The sequence below is a fragment of the Lissotriton helveticus genome, chromosome 1_1 (assembly GCF_964261635.1).
Source record: "Lissotriton helveticus chromosome 1_1, aLisHel1.1, whole genome shotgun sequence".
In the NCBI taxonomy this organism is placed as follows: Eukaryota; Metazoa; Chordata; class Amphibia; order Caudata; family Salamandridae; genus Lissotriton; species Lissotriton helveticus.
Window position 1 is genome coordinate 1,254,006,572 of NC_136057.1, and position 25,581 is coordinate 1,254,032,152.

General features: G+C 47.5%; 1 protein-coding gene across 2 annotated transcripts in view; it reads left to right on the forward strand.

Moving 5' to 3' along the window:
* The window catches only part of LRRK2 (leucine rich repeat kinase 2), a 2,266,429-nt gene that overhangs the window by 78,796 nt on the left and 2,162,052 nt on the right, over positions 1-25,581 (forward strand). For both annotated transcript variants that reach the window (XM_078680082.1, XM_078680090.1), the window contains exon 3: positions 417-526. In XM_078680082.1, the coding sequence (XP_078536208.1) occupies positions 417-526 (110 nt within the window). The remainder of the gene's footprint in view (positions 1-416; positions 527-25,581) is intronic.

A 25,581-nucleotide genomic window follows, 5' to 3' on the forward strand; every position in this document is an offset into this window, starting at 1 on the left:
TCCATTCACTAGCGCAAGGTTTGGACAGCATGCCTGACCAACGCACTACAGCAATGCATTATTTAATCAAGAGGACGCATTGGCTTCGAAGGGCTATGTACCAGATTTCGGGTTGCTGCTTTTGTTCGTAGGTGCCCGCAGATCATCATGTGGCCATCGATATTGTGAGGGCAGATTCTTCACCTGAATTTTGTTGACAAACCGCAAATGGGTTTATAAGGTTGACAAAATGATTTTAAATAGGTTTCATTTTTATACAACTGTGTACTTTTGGCACAGTGAGCCATCTGCAATCTTGTGATCATAATTAGTCTTTGATGTAAAATGTTGCGTTTCCCTTAAACAAATATAAAACCAGAGCTATCATTCTGACCTCTGTAGTACATTTTTAAACATGATTGTGTTTTATTTTTCAGATTGGTTGGTCACTTCTTTGCAGATTGATAGAAGTTTGCCCTGACACTGTGAAGGAAATTTGTCCAGCACAAGATGTTGAAACCGATTGGGAGATACTGAGTTTTCATCAGTAAGATTTTTTTCTGAGTTTTAAAAATATTAAATAATTGGTTCACATACCTTGCTTTGTGCCTCAGTTTTGAAGTATCTAAGCAATGCACCAAGGAACTGTCACTATAAGCCATTTTGATGGTAACTTTTGTATTCACCACTGAACTTATGTGTTTGGATTCAGACTAGTGTCCTGCTGATAACACATATATCAATATTGAGGTGTTTGCTGTGCCATGCTATAGCACTGGTTTACCAGTAAGAAAACATTGGTTGTCTATTGATATATGCAGGGTTAAGGTTATTGCCTATTCATTTGATATCAAAGGAAACGCATACAAAATACTCAATGCTTACCACAAGATAGCGCTGCGTGTGAGAACAGTGTCACTCTTGTTTTTAACTTTTATCATTAAAATCCTCTAGATGTTGCTATGAAATGAAGTTTACTGTCTGAAGATCCCTGCGAGTGATGCACTGGAATGTTCATGGTTAAACATGCTTGCAATGTTAAAGATCTAAAAGTATATCATTGAATTGCTTCCTTTGGATAAATAGAGGTGCGTTAATGGATAAAAGAGGTGAATTAAATTATATAATTTGGGTACTAGTATTTGGAATTTGGTTAGCTTAAAAGCAGTGCTTGTCTACCATTTTTGCTCTTGTGACTTCATACAAATGGCGAGTTGTGCCACTGTAAACGGCATGTTCATTGGGAGCTTCTGATAAAATTTAGCAAATCAGAGTTGTGCATTTATTTTTCAACACTGTCAAAAGACATTAAAAGAAGGTTGAACTACGCAGACTTTTTGTTTGAAATAAGAAGGAAATAAAAACAAAAAATTATTTACCAGTTTCTTTCATCCACTACTCCTACCTCGCCACAGTTTAAGGAAATGGGAACCGTGAATTGTTGGTGAGGTGCAGAGTGTAAAAGAGGTGTGCCACTCTAAAAAATAAATGTTTGTCGAGCGGGTAAGACGTGTTTCACATAGTCTCCCCCCTCCCGGGTGTCCATATCGGCCCAATTCAGCAATTTATACCCTCCAGAGGTCCGGAATCGAGGGGAGGGGGCACACCTTTGTCCTGCCAACACCGATTACAGTGAGCAACTCGGGGCTGGAGGCCTGCTTGGGAGCGAACGTGTCCCGCGCAGCTGCGAGGCAGGGAGATGGAAATGGCGGCCGGACCCGACCAGATTGGCTGGGACCTCGAGTGGACGGAGCGGAGCAGAGAAAAGAGGTATTGCGGTAGCCCTCCCTCGCGGAGCATTGACCAGAGCTGTCGACTGGTGCCCAGGAGGGGTTACTAGGGAGCCGTCTGGGCCCGAGGGGCAGAGGAGAAGGTCGATCTCCCCCGGGAAGCGAGTGACACAAGTGGGCCCCCGAGATCAGACAACCCAAAAACGCATGAGTGGTGAACGCGCAGAGGGGACTGGTGGGCCGCCGGGTGACTGCAGAAGGACGAATCCCTCACATCGTAGGTGTGGGGCACAGGTGGAAGCTGTACGGCCCAAGTTGACTGAGGTGAGGCACAGCACAACCCTAAGAGGACCGGGGACCCGGCGCATAGAGACCTAGCACTCTGGAGTAGAGAGGAAGAGGGGTTCCCAATGGGGTGGTCCCCCCAGGAACGTAAGGAGAGCAGAGCAGGGAGCAAGTCCCGGGGAAGGCATGTCCGGGACTTGTGTCGCCGATATCTTCCTTGTGGCCTATCAGCTGGTTCCAGCAGCGAGCCTACGTGGTGGCAGAGGCAGCCATTCCGGAGACAGAGCCCAGGAACTGCGGAGCAGTCCAAAGACAATCCGGAGACCGAGGGGGCCGGGGAACACCGGAGGCCCGCCACCAGTGCATACCAATGTGACTGAGCATGAACGGCTCAGAGAAAGGTTCTTGGGGGCCGCTGGAGCAGCACCACTAAGACCCGGGAAGAGCAGACCAAGTGGAAAGGCGACGCGGCCTAGCGGCACCGCTGGGGAAAGGAGAACGGGCCAGAGGGTGTCTAATCTGTAAGAGGATGCCCGTGAATAGGGGTGGTGCCCTGGGGGCTACAAGACAGATATACATCAGAGCGAGAGGGCAGACCAACTGGAAAGAACTGCCATATCCCGGGTGGAAGGGCAGTGGAGGAAAGGACAGTGGCCTATGGACAGGGAGTTCAGCCACACGTTTTATTTTTCTGCGTGTGACGACCGAACATGCCTACAGACCTTTCACACCATATCCTCACTAACAGTCGCAGGAGGGGCTTCATGGGGTAAAAGGATAGAACACTGAAAGACATACTGACCAAAGGCCCACAGCCTGGCAGCGAGAGGATCTGATGTCCCTGCATACGCAGGTGCAACTTGAGCCAGGGGGAGTAGAAGCTCTGGTCACCTGGACATTTCTAGAGGCCCTATTCAACACTTTACGAGAGGATTTTCAGGCAATTAAAGGAGAAGTGAAGGAGATTCGTTGAGATATGGACGCTTTCGGGGAGAGAGTGGCGAGCATAGAAGACCAGGAGCAGGCCAGAGAGGAGTAGGTGGAGCAGCTCTAGCAGGAGATGATTAGTTTGAGGGCTCAGCGGATTGACCTCCAAGCAAACACAGAGGACCTCGAAAACAGCTTTAGGCGGAATAATATCCTCGTGAAGGGGGTTCGAACATGGTTCAGTATTTGCAGGGGATGTTCCGGGACATACTAATAGTCCCCGCGGACTGTGAGATCTGCATCGACGGAGCGCATCGTGTGGGGCTAAAAAGAAGGGCTCCTGCACCCCCGCCAGACTTTCTGGCCTTCCTAGCAGACTATCCTCTCAAAGAACGCATTCTGCGCGAGGCCAGGGTGAAACATCTGATCACGTACCAAGGCCATCCAATACCGCTCTATCAGGACTTGGCTTCCATCACCCTACAGAAGAGGTGAGAATTATGAGCAGTGACCACGCACTTGCGGGAGCAGCAGGTGCCCTATTCCTGGGGCCAACCATTCAGGTTGATCTTGAAGTGGAATGACAAGCTTCACCATCTTAAATCCCTACAGGACGCATGCAAGATCCTAGGTTTGGAACAGCACAGCAAAGAGGATACGTCCAGTCAAGACCACAGACCCCCACAAGAGCGTTGGCAGAGTTGACAGGAGGCGCCTCCTCGACCACACGGTGGGGCCAGACCCCACAGCCATGGCGTAAGAGAGGCAATCGGCTTTAGAGACAGTGTTCAGGGACCCACCTCTCATGATAGCTTGTGATCTCGGCTGGGACTAGTGCAAGCATCAGAGATAAGCAGGGCTGGGGGGCGGTCGGTGGGAGTGGGGAAACGAGGAACTTTGGACCACAAAATGCTCCTTAGACTTGTTTTTCCAGGTGCATGCGATTATGCCCGGAGGGCACTGGACGATATGGGAGGGTCGGGGGTTCTAGGTTGGGGTTAGGAAGGGGGGAGAACTGGTGTGCTGCAAATGGGGATTATCATGCGAATGTACGAATCAGGGGGGCTAGATCAGGGGGGGCGTTGAGCTCACGGCGGAGCAGCGGGATATGAGTCCTCTGGGTAAAGAGGTCACTCTCCAATCCTACAACATGTCACACTCGCACCTGCACGTAGTTACCCTTAATGTAGGGGGCCTTAACAAGCCTATTAAAAGGAAATCCATTTTGTCTTATTTGGAGAACGTTGGAGTCGATGTGTGTCCCCTCCAGGAGACCTATCTCCTCTCCAGGGATTGGCACAGGATGCGGTCCAGGGCATTTCCCCAACAATTCTATTCTTCCACCTCTGATAAAAAGCCAGGAGTGGCCATTCTGATCGCCAAGCGATTCGGTGGGAGGGTGGGAGAAAAAATAGCTGAAGTTAAAGGCCGCCTCCTAGGCTATAAGCTCTGGATTGGGGTATTTCCCCTCATGGTAGGGTCATCGCTACACCCAGACCGAGGAATTGTCTCATGAAGGAATGAGCTCGCTACAATCTCGAGGACTGGTAGACATTTGGCGGGTGGCTCATCCGCAGACCTCTCAATTCTCTTTCTATTCACATGCACACGGTACTTATGCCCAACTTGACCACTTGATAGGCTCGACAGAACAACTTGGTGGGGGATGTAGACATCATTCGGCAGCACTCTCGGACCATGATGCTGTGCCGGTGTCCCTCTGAGTGCCCCAGATGGGGAGCTGGCGATTACGGGTAAGCAAACTCCATAGAGAGGCTGTGACGAAACAGATATACAAATGCATCACAAATTACTTGGAGCTGAATGATTCACCAGACATCACCTTGTCCACGCTGTGGGGGTTCTTAAAGTGGTGGTGCATGGGGAGCTGATAGCCATCTCCGCAGCCGAAAATAGGGAGCGCAAAGAAAAAAGGGACCACCTCACTGCCTAAGTGGCAGAGTTAGAAAGGGTGCTCAGCAGGACTTGGGCCCAAAGGGTTTGGGCCAGCTGAAGGCGGCGAGGGCTCAACTTGCGGGGCTTGACAGATAGGGCTGAATATGCAGCACTCTGCCTGAAGCACGCCTACTGTATCGAAGGGGACAAGACGGGGCGCAAGCTGGCGAGCAAGCTTAGGACACGCACCCAGCTGACGAAGGTCCAGTAGCTCAAGAATGATAGGGGGAGGTGGTCGAAGGAGATGAGGAGATTGCCAGGGTCTTTCAGGAATTCTATTGGGACCTCCATCGGAGCACGACCACCCCCGGACTCTCACATAACAACGTACCTGCAGAGGGCGAACACAACAGCATAAGCTTAGGATCAAGCAGAGTGGTTAAGCACCGATCCTGGTAGACGAAGTTATAGGGGCAATATCATGCCTCAAGCTCATGAAATCGCTGAGCAGGAGCATGCCCCCGTATGTGGAGGGAATTGGGCTATCTGAGGCCAGATGAGGGAGGCCTGGGAAACCCGAGTTTCCTGGCTTACATTAAGGCGGCACAGCTTCGATACTTGGTGGAGTGGAGCAGACCAGAATCGGAAAAGAGATGGCTATTCCAGGACAGGGCACTGGCGAAACTCTCCTTGTGGAAAGTCCCCTTCCTCAAATGGGCGGATAGACCTATAAATCTTCAGGACTCACCCATCACAAACACAAATCTGCAGTTTTGGGATGGTGTGGCCACTAGATGGGGTTTGACATCCTTTCCATCCCGTTACTCCTTTATTTGATAAGAGGGAGTTTACGCCAGGGCTTAACGAGAGGGCGTTCTTGGCCTGGCGGGTGCCAGAGTGTAAAGCGGCAGGGCACTTATTTGATGTGGAAGGGATTATTCCATTTCCCGATCTGCGACATGATCATGCTCTCCCAGAAACAGAAAGGATCTATTTTCTCCAGATTCGTTATTGGCTCCTCCACTCCGAGGTTCAACCGCAGCAAATCGGAAACTGACAAAATATGAGAAGTGCTTAGTGACGAAGAGCACCAAAAGGAAAATGATCTCTGAATTATATGATATGCTGCGACCACCTATTCCGACACAGCCCACTGCTAGTCAGAAATACTGGGTGACAGAGTTGGGGTGGGACCTCATGGAGAAAGAATGGAGGGACATCTATTATTGAGCCAATCATACGGTGCGCAACACCGCAAGTAGGGAAACCGCAGTCAAGATAGCCACATATTGGTGCTTGACGCCGGTGAGACTAAATAAGGGGAACCTAGACCGCAGCCAGACTTGCTGGAGGGGTTGTGGGGAAGAGGGCACATTAGTGCATTTGTTATGGGACTGCAGGGAATTGGCCAAGATCCTAGATGACATGGATAGACCATTTGAGACGTAAATCCTGAGATCACCGGTCTATGTTGTGCTCGGACTCCCAACCCGCTCACTTATCCCCTAAGGTCCAGGAGGGGGAGGCAGATGGGGTTGGTCCTAGGGCAGCCCACCAAAACATCTTATCGCACTGGGGGACGCAGACATTATGGACGCATATGGGGTGGTTACATAGACTATGGAACATCTTAAGGATGGAGCGGATACAGGCTACCTTTACTAATTCCACAAAGGGGTTCAGAGAAGTTTGGCGGCCAATAGTGTCTCTCTTGGCCACCGAAATGAACAAAATCACATCCCCAAAGTACATTCATCTCCTTCGATTCACAGCTCCGGATGAATCCAACACTGAATCCTGATTTGAACTCTCGTTGTTGCTACGCACACTGTTCCAAAGCTGGGACGGGCCTTCGGCACACCAGTTTGTTTCTCCTCAAAGAAGCGCCTCAGAAAGTTACTAGTTTCCGTTATGCCAGGGCCCAGGATCTGCAGGTTTGGGGGGTGCACATTTCTTGCACTCGCTTATTTGCCATTTCTAGATAGTGCGCCCACTGCAGCTGTAGGCAAAGTTATATCAGGATTTTCAACCTCGTGTGGCAGCGGGGATCAAGGTTGTATATATATTGCGCCGCAGGCTGGTCTAATTACTAGCGCTGATGTCTATTATGTGGGAGCACTTGACTGCTGGCGTTGGGGGGGGGGGGGAGAGAGCGGCAAGGGGCAAAACTGGCCTCCAGACCGCTTGGTTCAGCGTGCTCCCGCGCGTGCACACTTTGAGATCTGGACGCTCGCAATTGTTGTTGTTGCGGTCGTACACACTGGCACAACTCCCGCTATTGCCCTGCAGGAGCCTCCTGCGTTCACTTATGTAGCGCACCACTCCGCCCCGCCAGCTCACCTCCCTGTACGTTATCAATGTACAGTCGAGCGCTCCTCCGCCACTATATTCTCTCCGGTCTTCTCTCCGCATTCGTATGCCGCCATTTTGATGTTACGGGCGGAGCTGCGGCCTGTTCCGCATCTCGTGCTTCCGACTGGTATGTCTGGCGCTGAAGGGCTCCCGCTGGTCTGAGCTCAACTCGCACCTACTGGCAGTATTTCGAGAGCCCTGGGGATGCTCTAACAAGTGGGTTTATGGGCGATTGCCGATACGGCCGTCGGAGCTTCAGAGCTACGCAGCCTGCGGCTTGGCCACGCCCCCTGAAGTGCCTCAGAAAGTTGGAGGGACTATACTGGACTGCACCTGCACAGAAGACGCAAAGTGTTGAAATGTAGGTTATGGGGCGGGGTGGAAACATGACTAAGTAAGGGGCTACTTAAGGTGTATGTTTTCTCTTTGCTGCAGTATGTCAATAAAAATAAAGTTAACCCCTTGGCCGCGGCGGTAATTCGGCCGCCGCGCTGGGGGTACGCGCGGCGCCACCATGCTCATGACAGAACCACTCCGTCACGAACCACGGGCGCGCTGTGGTTGTGACGGAGTGGTTCCGTCACAGCCCCGCCCGCTCAATAGAACGCTCAGCGCAGGCGCGGAATTAACGCCGCGCAGGCACGGCGGCCGGGCCGTGGCGGAACCACTCCGTCTTTTTGCACAGCGCGTCCGTGGCTGGTGACGGAGTGGTTCCGTCACCAGCACGCAAAGGGTTCAACTTAAAAATTAAATGTTTGCAAGCAGTATCTAGACTGCTTTTGCAACAATGGCACATATCAAAATGAGTGCAAACAGAATATTAGCACCAGTGTACTGAAGGCGATCAAGCCTGTTTTATATGAGTGCTGAACATCGCAGAGGAAGGCTGCTTCACACTGGGGAAACAACCGGCGCAGTCCATTTCCACCCCTTCTTCCTTAATTAAGTTTGTTTCTTTTTCTCCATATAAAGACTAGTACCAGCACAGATCCCTAGAGTATGTATCCCCCTGACCCGATGTAGGCAGTAAAACCAGAGTACATTCTGGTGGTCTAGCCATCACACTCTTTCTGAAGAGAAAGGACATTCTCCAACCTGACTAGTTGGATTTTGTAACTGTAAAGTTGAACTATTGCTATTTGTCAGAGAGCAGTTGCCCTTGAGCATTCAAGCTGGAACCCCGCTTCAGAAAAAGGAAACTCTATGAACACAGACCTGCATGCCCTTCGCTACAGAGTATTCTGAGGTTGTAGATAGACCTTAAGGTAATGGTAAAGATGATGCACTGCTGAAGCTCTACTTCCTGCCATGCTGTTTTGGCCAGATTGTCTGTGTGTCATTCCCAAGCAAATTCAAGTTATCCAGAGGTATGGGCAACAGATCTCTTCCACCTCAGCCAAGACCTTAGAAAGGCTGGCCAAGTCCCTTTTGCAAGTGCAGGTGAAATGAGTGGCAAAGAAGCTTGCCGCGACTTCAACCGGGTGATCAGCAGGGGCCAAAACTTACAGCCCCATAATCCTTCGCGCTCCTGCCACAGCGCGCACTGTCACTCACGCGCCTGGAGGCATTTAAACGACGGCGGTCTCCCGCAGCGTGGGAGACCGCCAAAGAAGCTTGCCGCCACTTCAACCGGGTGATCAGCAGGGGCCAGGACTTACAGCCCCATAATCCTTCGCGCTCCTGCCACAGCGCGCACCGTCACTCACGCGCCTTGAGGCATTTAAACGACTGCGGGCTCCCACAGCCCGGGACGCACGCGGGCAGTGCCCGTGCAAAGCCCGTGCAAAGCCCGGGCCAAGGGCAGGCCCGTCCACGCCCTTCGGAGCCCGGAAGAGGCTGGGCTGGGCCCCCCTTCAAACATCCAGCAATACACACAAGGTAAAGTGCTCGTTTCTTCTGCTATACAGCTCCTTTGCCCTTGCTATCTGACTGTGGACCCTGGACATTGGGGGCATTCACCTATCAGACTGCAAGGGCGAGCAGAGATGAGTAAAAGAGGTGAGAAAAGTATAGTAGGGACTCTGGACTCTTTCCTGACCTGGGCAACAACAGTTCTGGCACATGAAATCGAACTAACAGAACAACGTCTATCAATGGAACCCCCTATCTACAACAGATTATCAAGGGGACGGTCAGGGCCAAACAAGATTTCATGCGAAACCCCGGTAACTGATAGGGGCACAGAAGATATTGAAAGCCTGAGATCCATACAACCTGACACAGCAATGGGCTCCCAACAAAGAGCTTCCTTAAGGGTGGCAGCCTAAAAACAAAAACGAAGAGCCTTACGGATGCGGCCCTAAAGAGAAAGAGGGGTGGGGGGCCGCAGAGACCAAAAGCAGCAAGAGCCCCAAGGACAAACAAACATTAGGTGGAGGTACTCCCAGAAATGGTGTAGAAATAGTGGAACTAGCAGACCCCGCCGAATTTCCCTTGACGTCCGAAACAATGTGGCAGAGACTTGAGACACTTGTTGGTACCATGTTAAACCCCATCATACCAAAACTATCCCAGATAGAGGAAAAACTAACTGTATGAGAACAGCAGGCCACAGAAAACAGTCGAACACTGGAGGCTGTAGTGATAATGGTAGGACATACAATGGACAGACAGCCCCCAACAGCCCAGGAGAGGACCGGATCTCAATCTAGTATAATGCTAAAAAAAATCCAACTCCGAAATGCCAAATAAGGACCTACAACTAAGAGGAAATCAGGAGGGCTCAATCCCAATACCAAATACAGCACAAGACACAACTAACCCTAAGGTTTGTAGTAATACTAGGTTCTTAATGCCTGATAAGCCGATAGAGACAGCTGATCACAGAAGCCAAGATCTGGAGTATGCTAATGCAGGACGAGGGGGGAAATACAGCACACAGATAGGTCGGGGCAGTCATAAAGAAAAGTGTCTCGGTCTGAGTAGCCAGCTAAATGACTCCCAAATCCTACACCTACCCCCAGCGGCAGTGCCCCTGGTCTTAGTCCTGGGGAATGTGCCATTGTTACAGAAGGGGCAGATCGAATCAACATCCCAACTAATGTCCAAAGCGCTCCACTGGTTAACCCAAAATCTGGAACAGGGGGTAGGGGGTTCAAGACAGGAACATCGCAAGCCAGATGATCATGGCTAGAAGAGTATCTTGGGTGGGCCCATCAAAGAAAGAATTATCGCGTGACTGTGTGGTCTTAAATTCTAAAAGCGAATCTGTTGCTGGTTTTCTCCATGAGCAACTGGGTAATGATCATATTAAAAATTCTTGTATAGTTGATCTACCTTTGGGCTTTTTTTTTACAAACCGCCAACTTTATTTAGGCCAATGGCCCACTCAGTGCCCAGGGAGGGACACTGGGGGGCACCCCCTGGGGTAGCAAAGAGACCATGGACTGGAGGCACATGAATAAGTATGCTCCCCTTTCCGACCTTGATGCTTGCATTTGACTACGCACACCACATAATTGCCCACAGCTGTGTAATGAAAGACGACATCCCCCCAACCAGGACAAAAGCGCAATTGTTTCAGTATTGCCCCCTACACAACAGGAGACTAAAAGAAATGTTATTAATATAGCTTTGTGGAATGTGGCTGGTATCATACACAAGTTGACTGATACCAACTGGTTAAAGATATGGCAGGACCAAGAAATAATTTGTTTCTAGGAAACCTGGGCCACGGAACCAGTTTTCATAAATGGTTATCGATCTTTTCAGACTCAGGCAAGCCCATCTACCTCAGGGAGGGCAAAGGGGGGCATCCTGACTCTAATCAGGAATGATGTACCATTAAAGGTAAAGATGAATCTACAGCCCAACTTAAATCTACACATTTTGATACTGGAGATGCATCAGGAAGGGGTATGGGTCCTGATAAACTTCTATAATAATAGATTCAGACCACTGACGCACATGACTGTGGAGGAAGTTGATTAAATTATTTCAGAAATCGTAATCAACAACCAGAATCCTAACATTGATATTATATGGTTAGGTGATTTTAATATTCATCCTTGTAATTATAAAAATTTGCCAGTGTGCAGCTTAGAGGATATGAGGGGAAAACCTATTCACCACTTTACACATAGCGAATATGGAAATGGACTACGCAAGTTAATGGGCTCGTTAAACCTAGAAATAATTTCTGATCCTAGCCTCATTACAGACCCTTTGCCGGGCTCCTTCCTCAGAAATGGGGCGGAGAGAGTAGAAAGGATTTGTAATTCTTTTTTGACGTTTAGCGACCATGCTATGGTCTCAATGGAGTAGAAGGTATCCATATTCGGGGATCAACCTCATAGAAATATTGGAACGCCAAATGTATCTAGGAAAAATGGGATTCAGCTCAAATGGGCCAATACTGACGTCAGTTGTCCCTGCCTTTTGTAATATCCTAACTGGCCCTAACAAAAACGAAATCTATAAAGATTGGAAATGGCAAGGGATGGCTTAACTCTTCGTGCACAAAAACTAGAAAGGCCCTGAGGTTAGCCCTAAAAGCTAACCCTAGGAAGCCAGTTCAAATAACGTTTCGAGCTTCATATAATTCTGCAAGGAAAGCAAGAGATAAAGAACTCAGGGAGGACCTATGGGTCGACCTGGAAAAGGCAGCCTCTTCTGGTAATAGTTGCGAATTCTGGACGTTAGTTAACGCACCATATTTTAAAACTTCAAACGACCCCCACAACGGATGTTAATGTAGATGAGGAGTCATGGGTAACCCACTACGAGAATATCTTTGCTTCAAATTCTGACACTAATAACCAACAAGTGACATCCCGGAAACACACCATACATCTATATCTTTTTCATTAAATGAAGTACAGGTGGCGTTGAGTTCAAGTAGCTCGGGTAAGGCCCCCGAACCAGAGGGGTCCCAATTGATTTCTTTCAAACTAACCCCGACCTGTGGATTCCACTTATAACCAATGCCTTAAATAGCATAGTCTAAACAGGCCCCTCCGCATCCTTCGGGGGTTATAGTGCCCATTTATAAAAAAAGGGGATAGAGCTTCCCCAAAAAACTACAGACAAATATCCCTGCTGGACACAACATCAAAACTTATGGGCCGTCTCCTCCTCTCTAGGTTAGAGAGCTGGGCTAGAGATAATAAGATCCTGATCCAGGCCCAGTATGGCTTTCAGCAGGGAAGGGGTACTGTAGACCAATGCCTGAATTTAGCCTTGACTACTGAAAAATATACAAATATGAAAGATGGTAAACTATATATGGCGTTCATGGACCTTAGTGCTGCGTTCCACTGCGTGGTCCATGATAAATTATGGGACATAATGGAGTCGATGGGGGTTGACTCGGCTATTTTAAACTTTATAAGGCAATCTTATGTAAATGCTACAGTGTAAGTGCGATGCACTAAAAAGGTGACTGTACACGCCATTTCATAGGACTGAGGCAGGGATGCGTAGTGGCCCCCTTTATCTTCTCCTTATACACAAATGGAGTTGAGGAGGCACTTAGAGTGGCTACTAGGGGCGTTCCTATTTTCGAAAATAAAATGCTACCAATAGTGTCCTATGCAGACAATGCTGTTTTAATTGCAAGAACTGGGATTGGGCTACAAAGGCTCATAACAGCGTATGTCTCTTTCATGGACTCATTACACCTCAAAGTAAATCAAGCAAAGTCTTTTATAATCATTGCTGGTAGTACTTAGAGACAAAGTCCCATATTTTAGCGCAGACACAGGGAAAATTGAGGTTGTAGACTCTTTCCCCTATTTGGGTATTCTTTTTGACAAAGCCTTGTCATGAGCAAAACTGTTGGAAGGAAGGAGGCTGGTGATGGAGAGTGGTATTATGGCCATAAAAACCTTTACAAAGAAATTGGGTGCCAAACCCTTATTGCCAATAAAAAATATATATCATGCCAGAGTAAAAGCGGCAGTGACATACGGTGCTTGGGTATGGGGCACGGTTATACCTACTTCACTTAAAATAATAGAATTTTTTTTTTTAAATCTGTAGTGGGTCTTCCCCCTTCCTCTGCAAATGGCATTTTACATACGGAATTGGCCCTCCCTTACATATCGGAATATATACGACTAGCCCCACTCCTCCTATGGCACTCTATATGGAGGAGAGCTATGGTACCGCTTACCCAATTGGTAATAAGAAACTGTATAGCGATGGATGACTGGAAAAGGTCAAAGTGGCTAAGTTACGTGGAGTCAGTCCTAAGAGATAGGCCTCCACAAACTTTTTTAAGACCCACCTGACATGCAAGAAGGTTTCTAAGCAGAAAGACATTGGAATGTTTATGTTAAAGGCTGAACACAAGCATAGGGAACATCATCAAGAGAAATCCACAGTACATGTTTATCATCTTAACCCACCGCCTATGGTGGGAGACTTTTTCTATTTAGCCAACATAAACAGTGCACACCATAGATTTATACTGCTAAGATTTCACACTAATTTAATTTCCTTAATGATTGGTTACCCAGAAAAAACATACAATCATTCCAATCTAATTATGTGCCCATGTGATAATTTATCACCCCAAACCAAACTGCATATAGTTTTATTCTGTGGGCTCTATGAGAGTGAAAGGAAGGCCTACTTGAAGCGGATTCTAATTTGTTTTTATTTTTGCAGTGTCGGGTAGCATTATTCTTTTAAAAAAACTACCTGACCCCTTGGTCTGCTACTCTGTAGCATCATTTTTATGGGCCAGTATGAAGAAGAGGAAGGGGTTGACATTTAGCCCATTAAGCTGACCGTAAATTTTAATGAATTAGTATTTGAGAAATTAATTGCCTTTATTATGTTTTTTAATGTATTCTCATCCTATTCTTGGATCATGAAGACATTTTTGTGTGGAATTTTATTGATAATATTTTTGTAATAAAATTTTTATTATTGTATTAATTATGTGTGCTTTTATGGTCATTTCTAATATGATCAAATACAGATGATGATGATGATGAGTGGCAACACTCCATGTCATTATTCTTTGTGGAGCCCCTACCCACCCACCCTTTTTCCAACACCCCAACCTCAACGGATACATGGTCATCACCACCCTCAAGGGAATGGATGTTGGAAGAAGTTTCTCTTGATCTACCTTGATGGTTTTCCAGACCTTGCCTTGTGGATAAGCAGTCCAGCACTTGGCTGGCCAGCAGACAAGGTGGATGCAAATACTCAAAGAGATTCTGTTCGGATCTTTCGTATGCCATTTATGTTTATGGGTCACACCACAGATTCACCTCATGGCAGAATCCCTGTATGCCTTTTCCATACCACAGACTGTCACCACAAGACATATCATTGTCTCATGAAATACGGGTGCTTGCCTTACCAGTTCCAAGTTTCATAGTTTTTTTTTTAAAAACATATTTTTATTAGCATTTCTTGTAAAACAGTTCAAAACACATACAGTGTATAAATCTACATACAGCATCCATTTTCGGATCAACATTGCACTTCAAGATATATAGTCTCAAAAGAGCTCTGGTCGAAAGTTAGCATGTTTATCACCATGCTGCATTTCAATAAACTGGTTAATAGTACCCTCAAAGTCTTACTATACAATGATACATTCCATTACTCAATGTACATTTCATTCAAGTCTTTCTCATGAGCGGCCGGTGGCTTCGCATCAAGGTGTGACAATATAGTTCAATATAAGTGAATTTACTTTTTAAAGAAAACCAAAACCCTTCTAAAACACACTTACACCTGTGCAGTAGAGTAGTGTCGATTAAGGATCGGCTGTTCTTATCTGGGGATCTGAGCTTAGGGGTAAAGGACCCACCGTGGTGTATCAAAAGAGAGGGAGGAACTTCCCCCCACAACATCATCTAACATATTCCTAATCACATGCCACAGCATCTCGTAATTCGAGAAAGCCAGCATACGCGTCTCTGATTTTCCAGGAATTGAAGCAAGCCATCACGGCTCAATGTATTCACTCGGGTTATCTTGCTCTCTCCCCCTCCGCTTTACTGATATGTGTTGGCTCCTTCCAAGACACCATCATTTCCTTCCATAAATCAGCTATAGGGCGTTTCTGCACTCCCTTAGCCTCCTCTGAGCTCACTGCTCTACCTTCGGCACCCGCCCAATTAATCACATCCCGGTTCCAGTGTTTAGCCTTAGGCCCCTGTGTGGATTTCTATTCTAATGCTAGTCTGCGCCTAGCAAGACCCAGGGCTAAGTTGATCAGTCTGTTCCCTACCTTACGTTTCTATGGACGAGGTTAGAGTCCCAGCAAGCACACCTGGGCCGTGAATGCCAGCTCCCTCCCCAGAACTTCTTTGAGTTTGAGGACAATTGCTCCCCAAAAAGGGCATATTGTTTGGCAATCCCAGATCATGTGCATGAAATCAGTGTTGGGTGGGCACACCTTGGGCATTTTCGCCCCCCCCCCCCCCCCAATAAGTAATGTTGAGCCAGTAAGCGGTCATTTAGGTCATATGAATTACATTGAATTGTATATATTTTAGGCATGTGTTACGGGAAATCTTCTTGGGAGAATGGAGAATTTTCCCCCATGCAGCATCTGTGGGTACACCTCCCAGTATCCTTTCCCATCTCCCTCATAATCCACCCAGTGGATACAGGCATGCTGTGAGCAGGGTGGTATAAAACCACTTCACTAGATGCCTGGCCGTACCCAGTGTTATCAGGGCATGCAAGATTGGGTGCCTCTCCAGTTCCTCCCTTCCCTCCCCCCACAGTTGTCTGAAAGTGTGCACCAGTGCTTCATATTGCAGGAACGGTCCCAGAGGAAGCCCATTACCATCCACCAGTTCGTCAAATGGAATGAGACCTTTTTCTAAATATGAATCCCACATTTTCCACCCCTACCTGTGTCCAAGACACCAGTTGGCCCCCTGTAAATAATGACAAAGGAGTGCAGTGTGGTATGCCCACGAGGGGGAGCATAGGGATATTAGTACTTAGGTCCTGATGAAAGCTGTGATACCTCTCTGGGTCTATAGGCTGAAACTTGTAACCTGTCTTCATCTAGTTTCTAATTTCTAATCTCCAACTATTTGAGCAACTTGAGGATTGTGAGAAAAACCGTTCAGAAATTGCCCCTTGACGAATGCGGTATAATGAAATAACGGCGACTACTGAAAAAACAGCTGCGCCAGAGAGATCAAGCACGAAAGAAAGGATACACGAAGCGTCGATCGAACTTAAAACAAAAAGCTATTCGGGCTGGATTTAGCATACTGGAAAGAGAGGCACAACCGGTCCGTAAACGTTTGCAAAGGAATACAGCCATATAAGAGAAAACTGAGAGGCTTTCAAATTGAGGAGTATATCGAACAAGTAAACAACTGTGACCTGAGACAGTGCGGCCACGTCATTCAGATAAGAATGAGACCGCCCTGATGAGGGTCCTGTGAATGAAACACCAGTACTCGAAACGCGTTGGCACAATCTCAAAATAAATCGAGACACTGTGGTCCATTCTCATGCCACATCCAAGGAACTTTTTCTTAAAAATGTTTTCCTTTTTCAAACTTTATTAATCAATTGATTGAATGAGATAGTTACCAGGTAGAGATACTAAAGGATAAGTTAAAAGGTACAATTAAAATACCGGGATAAACAGAAGAAACGCGTTTGTCTCTAAGCAGAAATAGACTGTGCTTTTTTCAAAAGTTTTTTGATGTGTAGGCTATTTCCCTTGGTATTATAGTTTAAACGGCTCTGCCTAACCCTCGCCCCTTTGGGCCTAACTCCCCCTGTTTTTCAAACAGTTTTTAATGCTGGCACCAGAAAGGAGCTAATAAAGTCATTATTTTGTATCTGGTAGCTAGTTTAAACATCCGTATTCTCACAGCTTATATTACATAGCGCTGCACCCTCTACCCAACCTGATAATTCACTTCTCATGCAGGATTTAGTATATCCTAGATTTAGGAATAAAACATCCCTGAGCTCTTCATTGTTTGTGAGGGGGTTGTAGCCTGTGGCAGGACTTGGCTTTACCGTCACAAGGAGAATCCCAATGATGAAGCATGCCACCTATGGTGAATGATGGATTTTGTCCTAACAAAGGGATCTCCCCACAAGCTATAAGAGATAATCTATGGTGTCTTTTCTCGGTTTGTTGATCCAGACCCAAGGGTTATCCAACAAACATGTGCCTTTCTCGTTCACCCCCTCTAACCACTGCACCAACAATTGCAACTGGATGGCCAGCATGTAAAACTCAAAGTTCGACACCCCCAGTCGCCCCTCTGTCATGGGGCATTGTAGCTCCTCAAGGATCCTCTTGGAAGCCCACCATCCCACACTAGCTCTCTTAACAATGAGTTTAGCGGGCGAACCAACCTTGCGTCATCAAAACTGGAATGTTGACAAAGGAATCTAGCAGCTGGTGTAACATTACCATTTTGGACAAAGAAATCCTGCCCATAATAGGGAGCTGCAATGTGCACCAGAACTGAACACAAGATTTAAGTGACCTCACTACTCTACCTAAGTTTCCCTCCTTCCGAATATCTGGATGCCCAAGTATTTAAAGGAGAGGGAAGCCCACTGTATGTCCAACTGTAAAGCCTCCGGCCTGGGTAGTGGTCCCGCTACAGGAAATAAATGTGTCTTGGCTGTATTAACCCCGAGACCTGATATTTGCTCGAAGCTCTCAAAGATCTGCATTGCCGACGCTGTGCCGTTCACTGCATCCCCGAAATAGTTCAGCAGGTCATCTGCATAAAGCGAAATAGTATGTACCCGAGTGCCCACCTTAAGACCAAGCCCATCGCCGCCCAGTCAGGTCCTTTCTGCGAGCGGCTCTATTGCTAAAGCGAACAGAAGGGGCAAAAGAGCGCACCCCTGTTGTGTGCCTCGAAAGACTGTGTATTGAGCAGAGAAAACGTTTTGCCCATTTTGACCCTCGCAGTGGGTGACACATAAAGGAGCTATACCCATTTCACCCAGTGGTTCCCAAGGCCCATTGGCAGCATGACCTCAGAGAGGTACTCCCAACTGATCATGTCAAATGCCTTTTCCAGGTTGATTGACAACACTGCTGCCTGTTGGTTACAGGAAGGGGTCTTCGTGGTACAACACGGAATAGAATGTGCTAAGATTGAAAGAGGTACATCGGGAAGAAATAAATCCATTCTGATCTGGGTGAATAAGGGTTCTCGTGTGTGGGAGCAACCTACTTGCCAGTACTTTACTAAGGATTTTAAAATCCAGGTTTAACTTTCAAAGGGGTCTAAAGCCTGTCACTCTAGCAGCTGTCTCTTTGGTTTTAGGGAGTGGAATCACAAGTGCATCCCATGTTGTAGCAGGTAGTTCACCCCGCAGCAGTGAGTCTGCATAGAGAACCTCTAGCTTTGGTGCTAGACTGTTGGTGAACCATTTATAGAATTCCGCCGGGAGGCCATCAGGTCCCGGTGTTTTGCCCGTTGCCAGATCTCCAATTGCTGCACGTCTTTCATGCACTGTCATCGGTCCTCGCAACTCTTCCTGAGTCTGGTGATCAACAGCAGGAAATGGTAGGGGGTCTAAGAGTCCCTGATGAGGGATGTGTCAGTTGCTACAGTAGCAGCATACAGCCTCTCATAGTAACCGTGGAAGGCAGTATTAATATCATCCAGACTATAAAGGAGCTCACGCGTGTCCTGCCGTAGCTGGGTGATAGGTGACCCATGAGTTTCCGGTTGGATCAGCCATGCCAGGAGCCTTCCGGCCCGCACCTCCTCCCTCTGCATCCTATCCAAATATTCTTTATAACTATGGCACCGGAGTCTATTTAGTACGTCTTGGGAAGACACTCTTGTCAAACGGGGTCAGCACCCTGGACATTATCCAATCAGCGTAATTTCCCCTCTAACTCTAGGATCGCTTTGTATATTTCCCATTGCACCCCAATCGACTGTCCCATGCAATGTCCCCGCATCACCACCTTGAAGGCCTCCAATTCCTCTACGGTCGAGGATGCCGTATGCGCATTTGTGGGGAAGAAGGATTCGATCAGTGTTGTCAAGGAGGACCGATGTGGAATATCCTCCAATGCCAATGGATTAAGTCTCCAGGAAGGGATAGGGGGCCGCCTCCCTAAAGGTTGATAAGACAACAATAGGGGGCTGTGATCAGACGGAGTGCGCCTCAAATATTCTGTATGTGGAATTGAGCTACTAAGTGTCGGTGTGCAAAGAAAGGTATCCAGTCTGGTGTGCACCTGATGGATCAGCAAGAAGAAAGAGTATTCCCTGTCTCTCTCATGTCGCCGTCTCCAGATGTCTACCAAGCCCCAATGTTGGATCCAATCCAGGAACCCCGCCGCTGTGCGATGGGACTGAGGCACTGGGAGTGGCAGGTGAGAATGCTTAGTCGCAATGTCCGCTATACAATTAAAATCCCGTCCTAATAATACCTGCCCATTCATATGCACAGCAATCCTGGCCGATAGGGAAGCTAGGTATGCGACCTGATCCTGGTTGTGTACGTAAATGTTACCTTGTGTTATCTCTCCTCTCATCAATCTGCCCACCAGAATTATGTACCTCAAAGAACTGCATTGCCGACGCTGTGCCGTTCACTGCATCCCCGAAATAGTTCAGCAGGTCATCTGCATAAAGCGAAATAGTATGTACCTGAGTGCCCACCTTAAGACCAAGCCCATCGCCGCCCAGTCAAGTCCTTTCTGCGAGCGGCTCTATTGCTAGAGCGAACAGAAGGGGCAAAAGAGCGCACCCCTGTTGTCTATCACAGAGTTTGTGAGGTTAAATGGGACTCCAGGCTTTACCCATATCAACACCCCTCTTGAAAAGGCCGAGGAGGTTGTTGCAAAGACTTGATCTCTCTACCATTTATGAAGCTTCCCCGCTTCAGAAATGCTACATGAATACCCCTGTGCTTTAAATTAGAGATGTTGTGTCGCTTAGCCATGGTTCCCATCCCCCTGATATTCAAGTCAGAAACCTTATGACATTGTGTTTGCACCATAGTAGCAGTGGATCTCGTGCCAGAAACTGTTGACTCCCCCACCCTCTTTCCCCTAGTCTTGTGGAACCACTCCATTCTGCACATAACTGAAGAAAAGCAATTAACATAGAAACCCTGTCCCCAGGGCAGTCTGGCATCTGTCAGCTGCCCAAACCGTGTATAAAACATCAAGCACTAGCTGAGGCCTTGCTTCAAAGAGGTAGGGGACTCAGTGGGGGGTGGCAAAAAAAGGGGTGTTATCTAAGACGGGTGAAATGCCCAGGGCGCATCGGCCTGAGCCAATGTGATCTAAATCTGGTCTCCCGCAGGCATCAGGGGTCCTGCGGGATTCACTCATAATCACCAGCTCGCTTCTACATCATATGATCTTGTCATCTGTTTTGGTGGTCACCACTGGCAGTGTTATGCTGCCACTATGGGAAGAGTCTGAGTCAACCGCCTCAGTCTCCGAAGGGGGTCTCTTGTCTTGCATGATGGCCGCTACTGCCTGCAGGGCTTCTGCTCTCTCTTTTTTGGTTTGTGAGGACGTCGGTCGGCCTGGATCTCCTCTTCTGGAGCGTCTTACATCTCTTCCTGGGCTCTCGCCTCTCGGATGTTACCACCTGCGTCTGTGCCAACCGGGGGGATTGTGGTTCTGTATGCTTCCAGCCACTCCCAGACAGACATGGGGTTATCACAAAAGTATGTCTTTCCATCTAGGAATATGCGTAATCAGGCAGGAAAATCGAAGAATACTTGAGCCCCTCCGCTCTCAGTGCTTTCTTGACCTCTAGGAAGGAGGTTCTCCTTTTTTGAACATCCAGGGTGTAGTTAGGGAAGATTGAAAATCTCTACTGCTACCTACAGTGTATGGGCCATCTGTCTGAGCTTTATGTAGGAGGGCATCCCTATCTCTAATATGGAGGGGACTAACCACCCCTGGACTCGGAGGCCGGCCTAGAGTCGGTGGTCTGGCCAGAACACGGTGCTCTCTCTCCAGGGTGTAGAAGGTCGATAAGCCCTTGGGGCCACCAAAATGCAGAGCCACTGTTCTAGGAAGGACACCATATCATTACCCTCAGTTCCTTTGGGAAGGCCAAGAACCCTTATATTGTTCCTCCTATTATGCCCCTCGGCATCTTCCGTTCTCCCTTTTGCGCCACTAGTTAGTGTTGTGCCGGTTCAATAACTGTTATTCTGGATTCCGTGTCTTTTACTATTTCGGTTAACTTATTGTGTTCCTCCCTGAGCAGACCTAGGCCCACCGACACCGTACTGATGTCCTGAAGAAGGGTGGCCTTGTTGTCAGCAATAGCATCCAGAATTTTCATCAACTGCTGCTGCACTGAGTAGCCCAAATCATTTTGCACCTTTTCTGGGAGAGTGTCATCAGGTTCCTGGGCATTCCTGATCGGCTTTGCTCGCGGTTTAACCATTTCAGCAAAACAGCCTGAGCTTCTTCACCTCTATAGCGGAATGTCCACAAGTGTCGCCGCCCCAGTTGGTCTTGTAACACTGTGGAGTGCCGTAGTTGCTTTCCCCTTTACGTTGGCACTAGACTCCAGTGAACATATACTCAGGTTCTATTGATTGCTCCTCAAGTGTTCCAGCGTGGCTTCATAGCTCTTCACTTGCACTGCATTCCAAGCCAAAACAGGGCACAGCCACGGGTCGATACCCCAAGGGGTCTTACCCACTGTAGTCCAGGAGTGCCCACACTCACGCTGTTTCTGTTAGGCAGCGTGTTCACACAGTTTGTGCCTTTTGGGGGCTTATGTGTAATTCCCACACTGATCACATCGCCGTGCACTCCCCTCTGCTGCTACCGGTTGTAGGAAGCTGGCTCTTTATACACTATACCAAAGTGAGGTATAGTGTGCACAGGGTCCAGTGGAACCCCTAATGTAGGCAGAGGAAAAGTTAGACAGAACCTTACTCTCTATTTGTGGTTGTGTGGTCAAGCAGTAAGGCAGTATCAGAGGACAGTGTTAAGCATTTGTTGTACACCGTCAGTAAATGAATTCACACACTCAAAGACTGAACTTCAGACCAATTGTTTTTGTATAAAATATTATTTTAGTTATTTTATTTTCTAGAACCATGCAAGCCTGGCACAGGTAAGCAATAAGTACTTTACAGTAGTAATGCAATTGAAATACAGTTTGAATGATAGTTGTATATGCACTTTGATTTGATTTACAGTATGGATGCAGAGAAATGCAATACTTAGGAAATGCAGTACATTGACTCGAATAGGCTTTTTAGTAAAATAGCAGGTAAGTAACTTTTGAGATTACTGGGCTTACACAGAGTTGTATACCTAGATACTACTCTGGGACATTTCCTGAAAACAGGTAAGTAAAATTATGCAATTTTAAAGAATTTCTTTAGTGTCTCAAACTCCACACAGAAACTTTTCACAGAAAAACAGTCCATGTTATCCTATGGAGATGAATGTTGTTATTGGTTTTGAGGTAAGTATTTGGTAGTGGGAGTAGAGGTTCTGGGGTAGACTCGGGGGTCCCCCAGGGTCAAGGATGCACTCTTGTTACACCCTCAGCTTCACTAGGGCGACCGGGTGCAGAGTGCTAAGGCCCAATGTTATCCAATGAAGGATAGGGGGGCTCCGGTCGGTGGCTGCTGGCAAGCAGGCCACTGGGTCGTTGTGGTTTCTGCGCAGGTTCTCTAGCCACATCTATTTCTTCTAAATGCACCCAAGTATCACCATATGCTACATTATCATCTATTTTCTGAATTGTTCTCCATATATCAGGGGGCAAAATAAGTCAAAAAAACATATCAATACCTGGCAGGGTCATAGTGCAGGAGCTAATAGCTCCTTCCACTTCTTCATTGAAAGCAGACAGAATTTTCCGTGGATCAGGCAAAGCAGCCTTAAGAGCCATAACGTCAGCTCTACTCCAAGGAGTAGAGACCCAATTATAGATCAAATATCCCTTTGCATCATCTGAATCTTTATCGGCACTTGTTCCCGCACCTTTTGGAGGAACATACAAAGGCGCAGCTTCACGCATCGGTCTCACAGCAACAACAGTATCACTAGGGTCATTGTCGTTCCCCAAAACGTGTTCTTTTTGCACTGGGGTCTGAACTATTTGTGCAGTTTTAACTTTACCAGCTGATTTTTGCTCCGCTTTTAAACATTGTGTATCGTGTCTTAATTTAACTGCTCGCCTAATTAGATCAGGTATATTTGAAAAAAGGAAAGTTCCATCACTTTATTTTTTATAATCAGAATTCATATCATTGGGCTCTAAGGTTTTAGAAACGTTTCCAAAACCAAGTATTACCTCCCAGGTAAACTTCTCCGCAAAATATTACTGCTCTAAATCCTTCCACTGCTGAACCATCGCTACAAGATCTGGATCAGAAGTAGTCCCACAAACTTCTTTGCGAGCAGTGGATCTAATAGTGGCTTTTTTGTCAACGGTCAAAGTAGAGCAAGTCTGCTGCCCATCTTGCTTATCTATGTTTTTATCGTATGAAGAAAGATGTTCTTCATTGGAAAGATCATCCTCAGTGGCAGAGGAAAATTTATACGGAGGCGGAGGTCGATCTAACAAGATGAAATCATCCTGAGGTTTATTAAGTATGGGATAAATGGGGCGCCCTATAGGGTACTGGCCAGTTACCTCTAAACCACGCTCCCTTTCCTCTTTTTCTTTTATGGACTTCATCTCTGTGGAGCGGTGGAGAAGCAGACCAGGACAAAGATATAAGGGTTTACTTAATTTTAGGTTTATTAAAGGTTGACAGAAATGAATTCTGGGAACTGTAGTACTCTTGTTCCCTCTGTAGTCTTCCAGCTGGGGCCTTGCCACGCTTCAGTCTTGTGCGTGACTCAATACATGTATGGGGGGAGAAAACATTAAAAAAAAACGGGTTGTAAGGACAGGGCTCTAATTCTGGGTTTGTCGTGGGAAGCCAGGGGGTGTGAGGGAGTAGCCATTACACCATAACCGCCACCAGTGAAGTGTGTCGTTTTATGCCGGTATTAAGCTCTACTCTTTACACGCTAGAGCTTCCTCTCCACCACCTCCTTCTCTCCCCTCTTCGCTTGCGCGGCCCCACGGAAGTGCCCAGCGTCCCCGTACCTTTGTGAGCTACGACCTCCCGTGGCTGGCATCTTCACGGTGCCAGGTGGGGTCTGGCTGCCCGTCTGTTCCTCTGGTAGTTCCTCCCGCGTTGAGGTGTTCCCGCTGTTCGGTGGTCTCCTCGGCGTCTTCTGCTCTGGTTCTCCCGACGTCCCATGGCAGCACAAGGAAGGTCCTGACTCGGTTCTCCTCTTCTATGCTGCTTGCCTCACCTGGTCCTGGTGAATGACGTCCTTCCTCTGTGTTTCCGCTCTTGAGCTCCTCGCACTCCCGTGATTCCGTCACATGACCCTGTAGTTCCGGGGTCTTAAAGAAAAAGTACTCCGGGAAGGTCTGTGAACACAGAAGCGGAGACGGAGACAGGTAACGGGGAAACTGGTCCGTCTCGGGGTCCGTATCATGCATGGCAGGCTCGTCCTCACACACCCTTACCCCAGTTTTGTTCACGATCGGGGAACAAAAAAAGACGAGAAAGGAAGCCAGCGTTCCCATTGTCAGTACCCTTTCGATGTCTCACCTAAAGGAAATGGGTTGGAGGGAAAGGAACCACCGTAGGATCCTGGGGTTGTTTCCCTTGTTGCAGCTCAACCAAAGCAACGGGGCATGGTCAGTATAAAGTACAAAGTGGGTTCCTTCTGAATATTACTTGAGTGTGTCCACTGCCCACTTAATGGCCAGACACTCCTTCTCTATTATTGGGTATCGCTGTTCCTGGGGAAAGAGTTTGCAGCTGATGAATAAGATGGGATGTTCTACACCCTCAAGGGATATTTGTGATAGTACGGCTCCCGACCCATGCTGGGAAGCATCTGTGTGTAACAAAAAAGCTTAGAGAAGTCAGGAGAGCGCAGAACAGGCTCGGACTTCTTCTTTTTTTGTGGAGGGAAAAGGGGCTTCTCTTATGGCTTTTACCTTTTCAGTTTGCGGCTCAATGACGCCATTCCCCCAGAGGTACCCCAGGAATTTCACTTTTTGGAATCCTACTCTTGATTTCTTGGCGTTGACATGTAGGCCTGCTATTTGGAGAGACAAAAGGACCTGAGTACAATGCTGCAGATGGGTTTCCCAATCGGGGCTAAATATGACTATGTCGTCAAGATACGCCGACGAATAGTCCTGATGCTCTCTTAGCACCCGAATTATGAGCCGCTGGAATGTGGCAGGTGCCCCATGCAACCCAAAGGGTAAGACTGCGAACTCATACAACCCTGTAGGAGTGGCAAAGGCAGTTTTTTCCTGGTCTTCCGGCTTCAGGGGCACCTGCCAATAACCTTTGGTCAAATCAAGAGTAGTAATGTAATGGGCCTCACCTAACTTTTCAATTAGTTTGTCCACTCTGGAAATGGGATAAGAATCGCACTTTGATATAGCATTAACAGCGC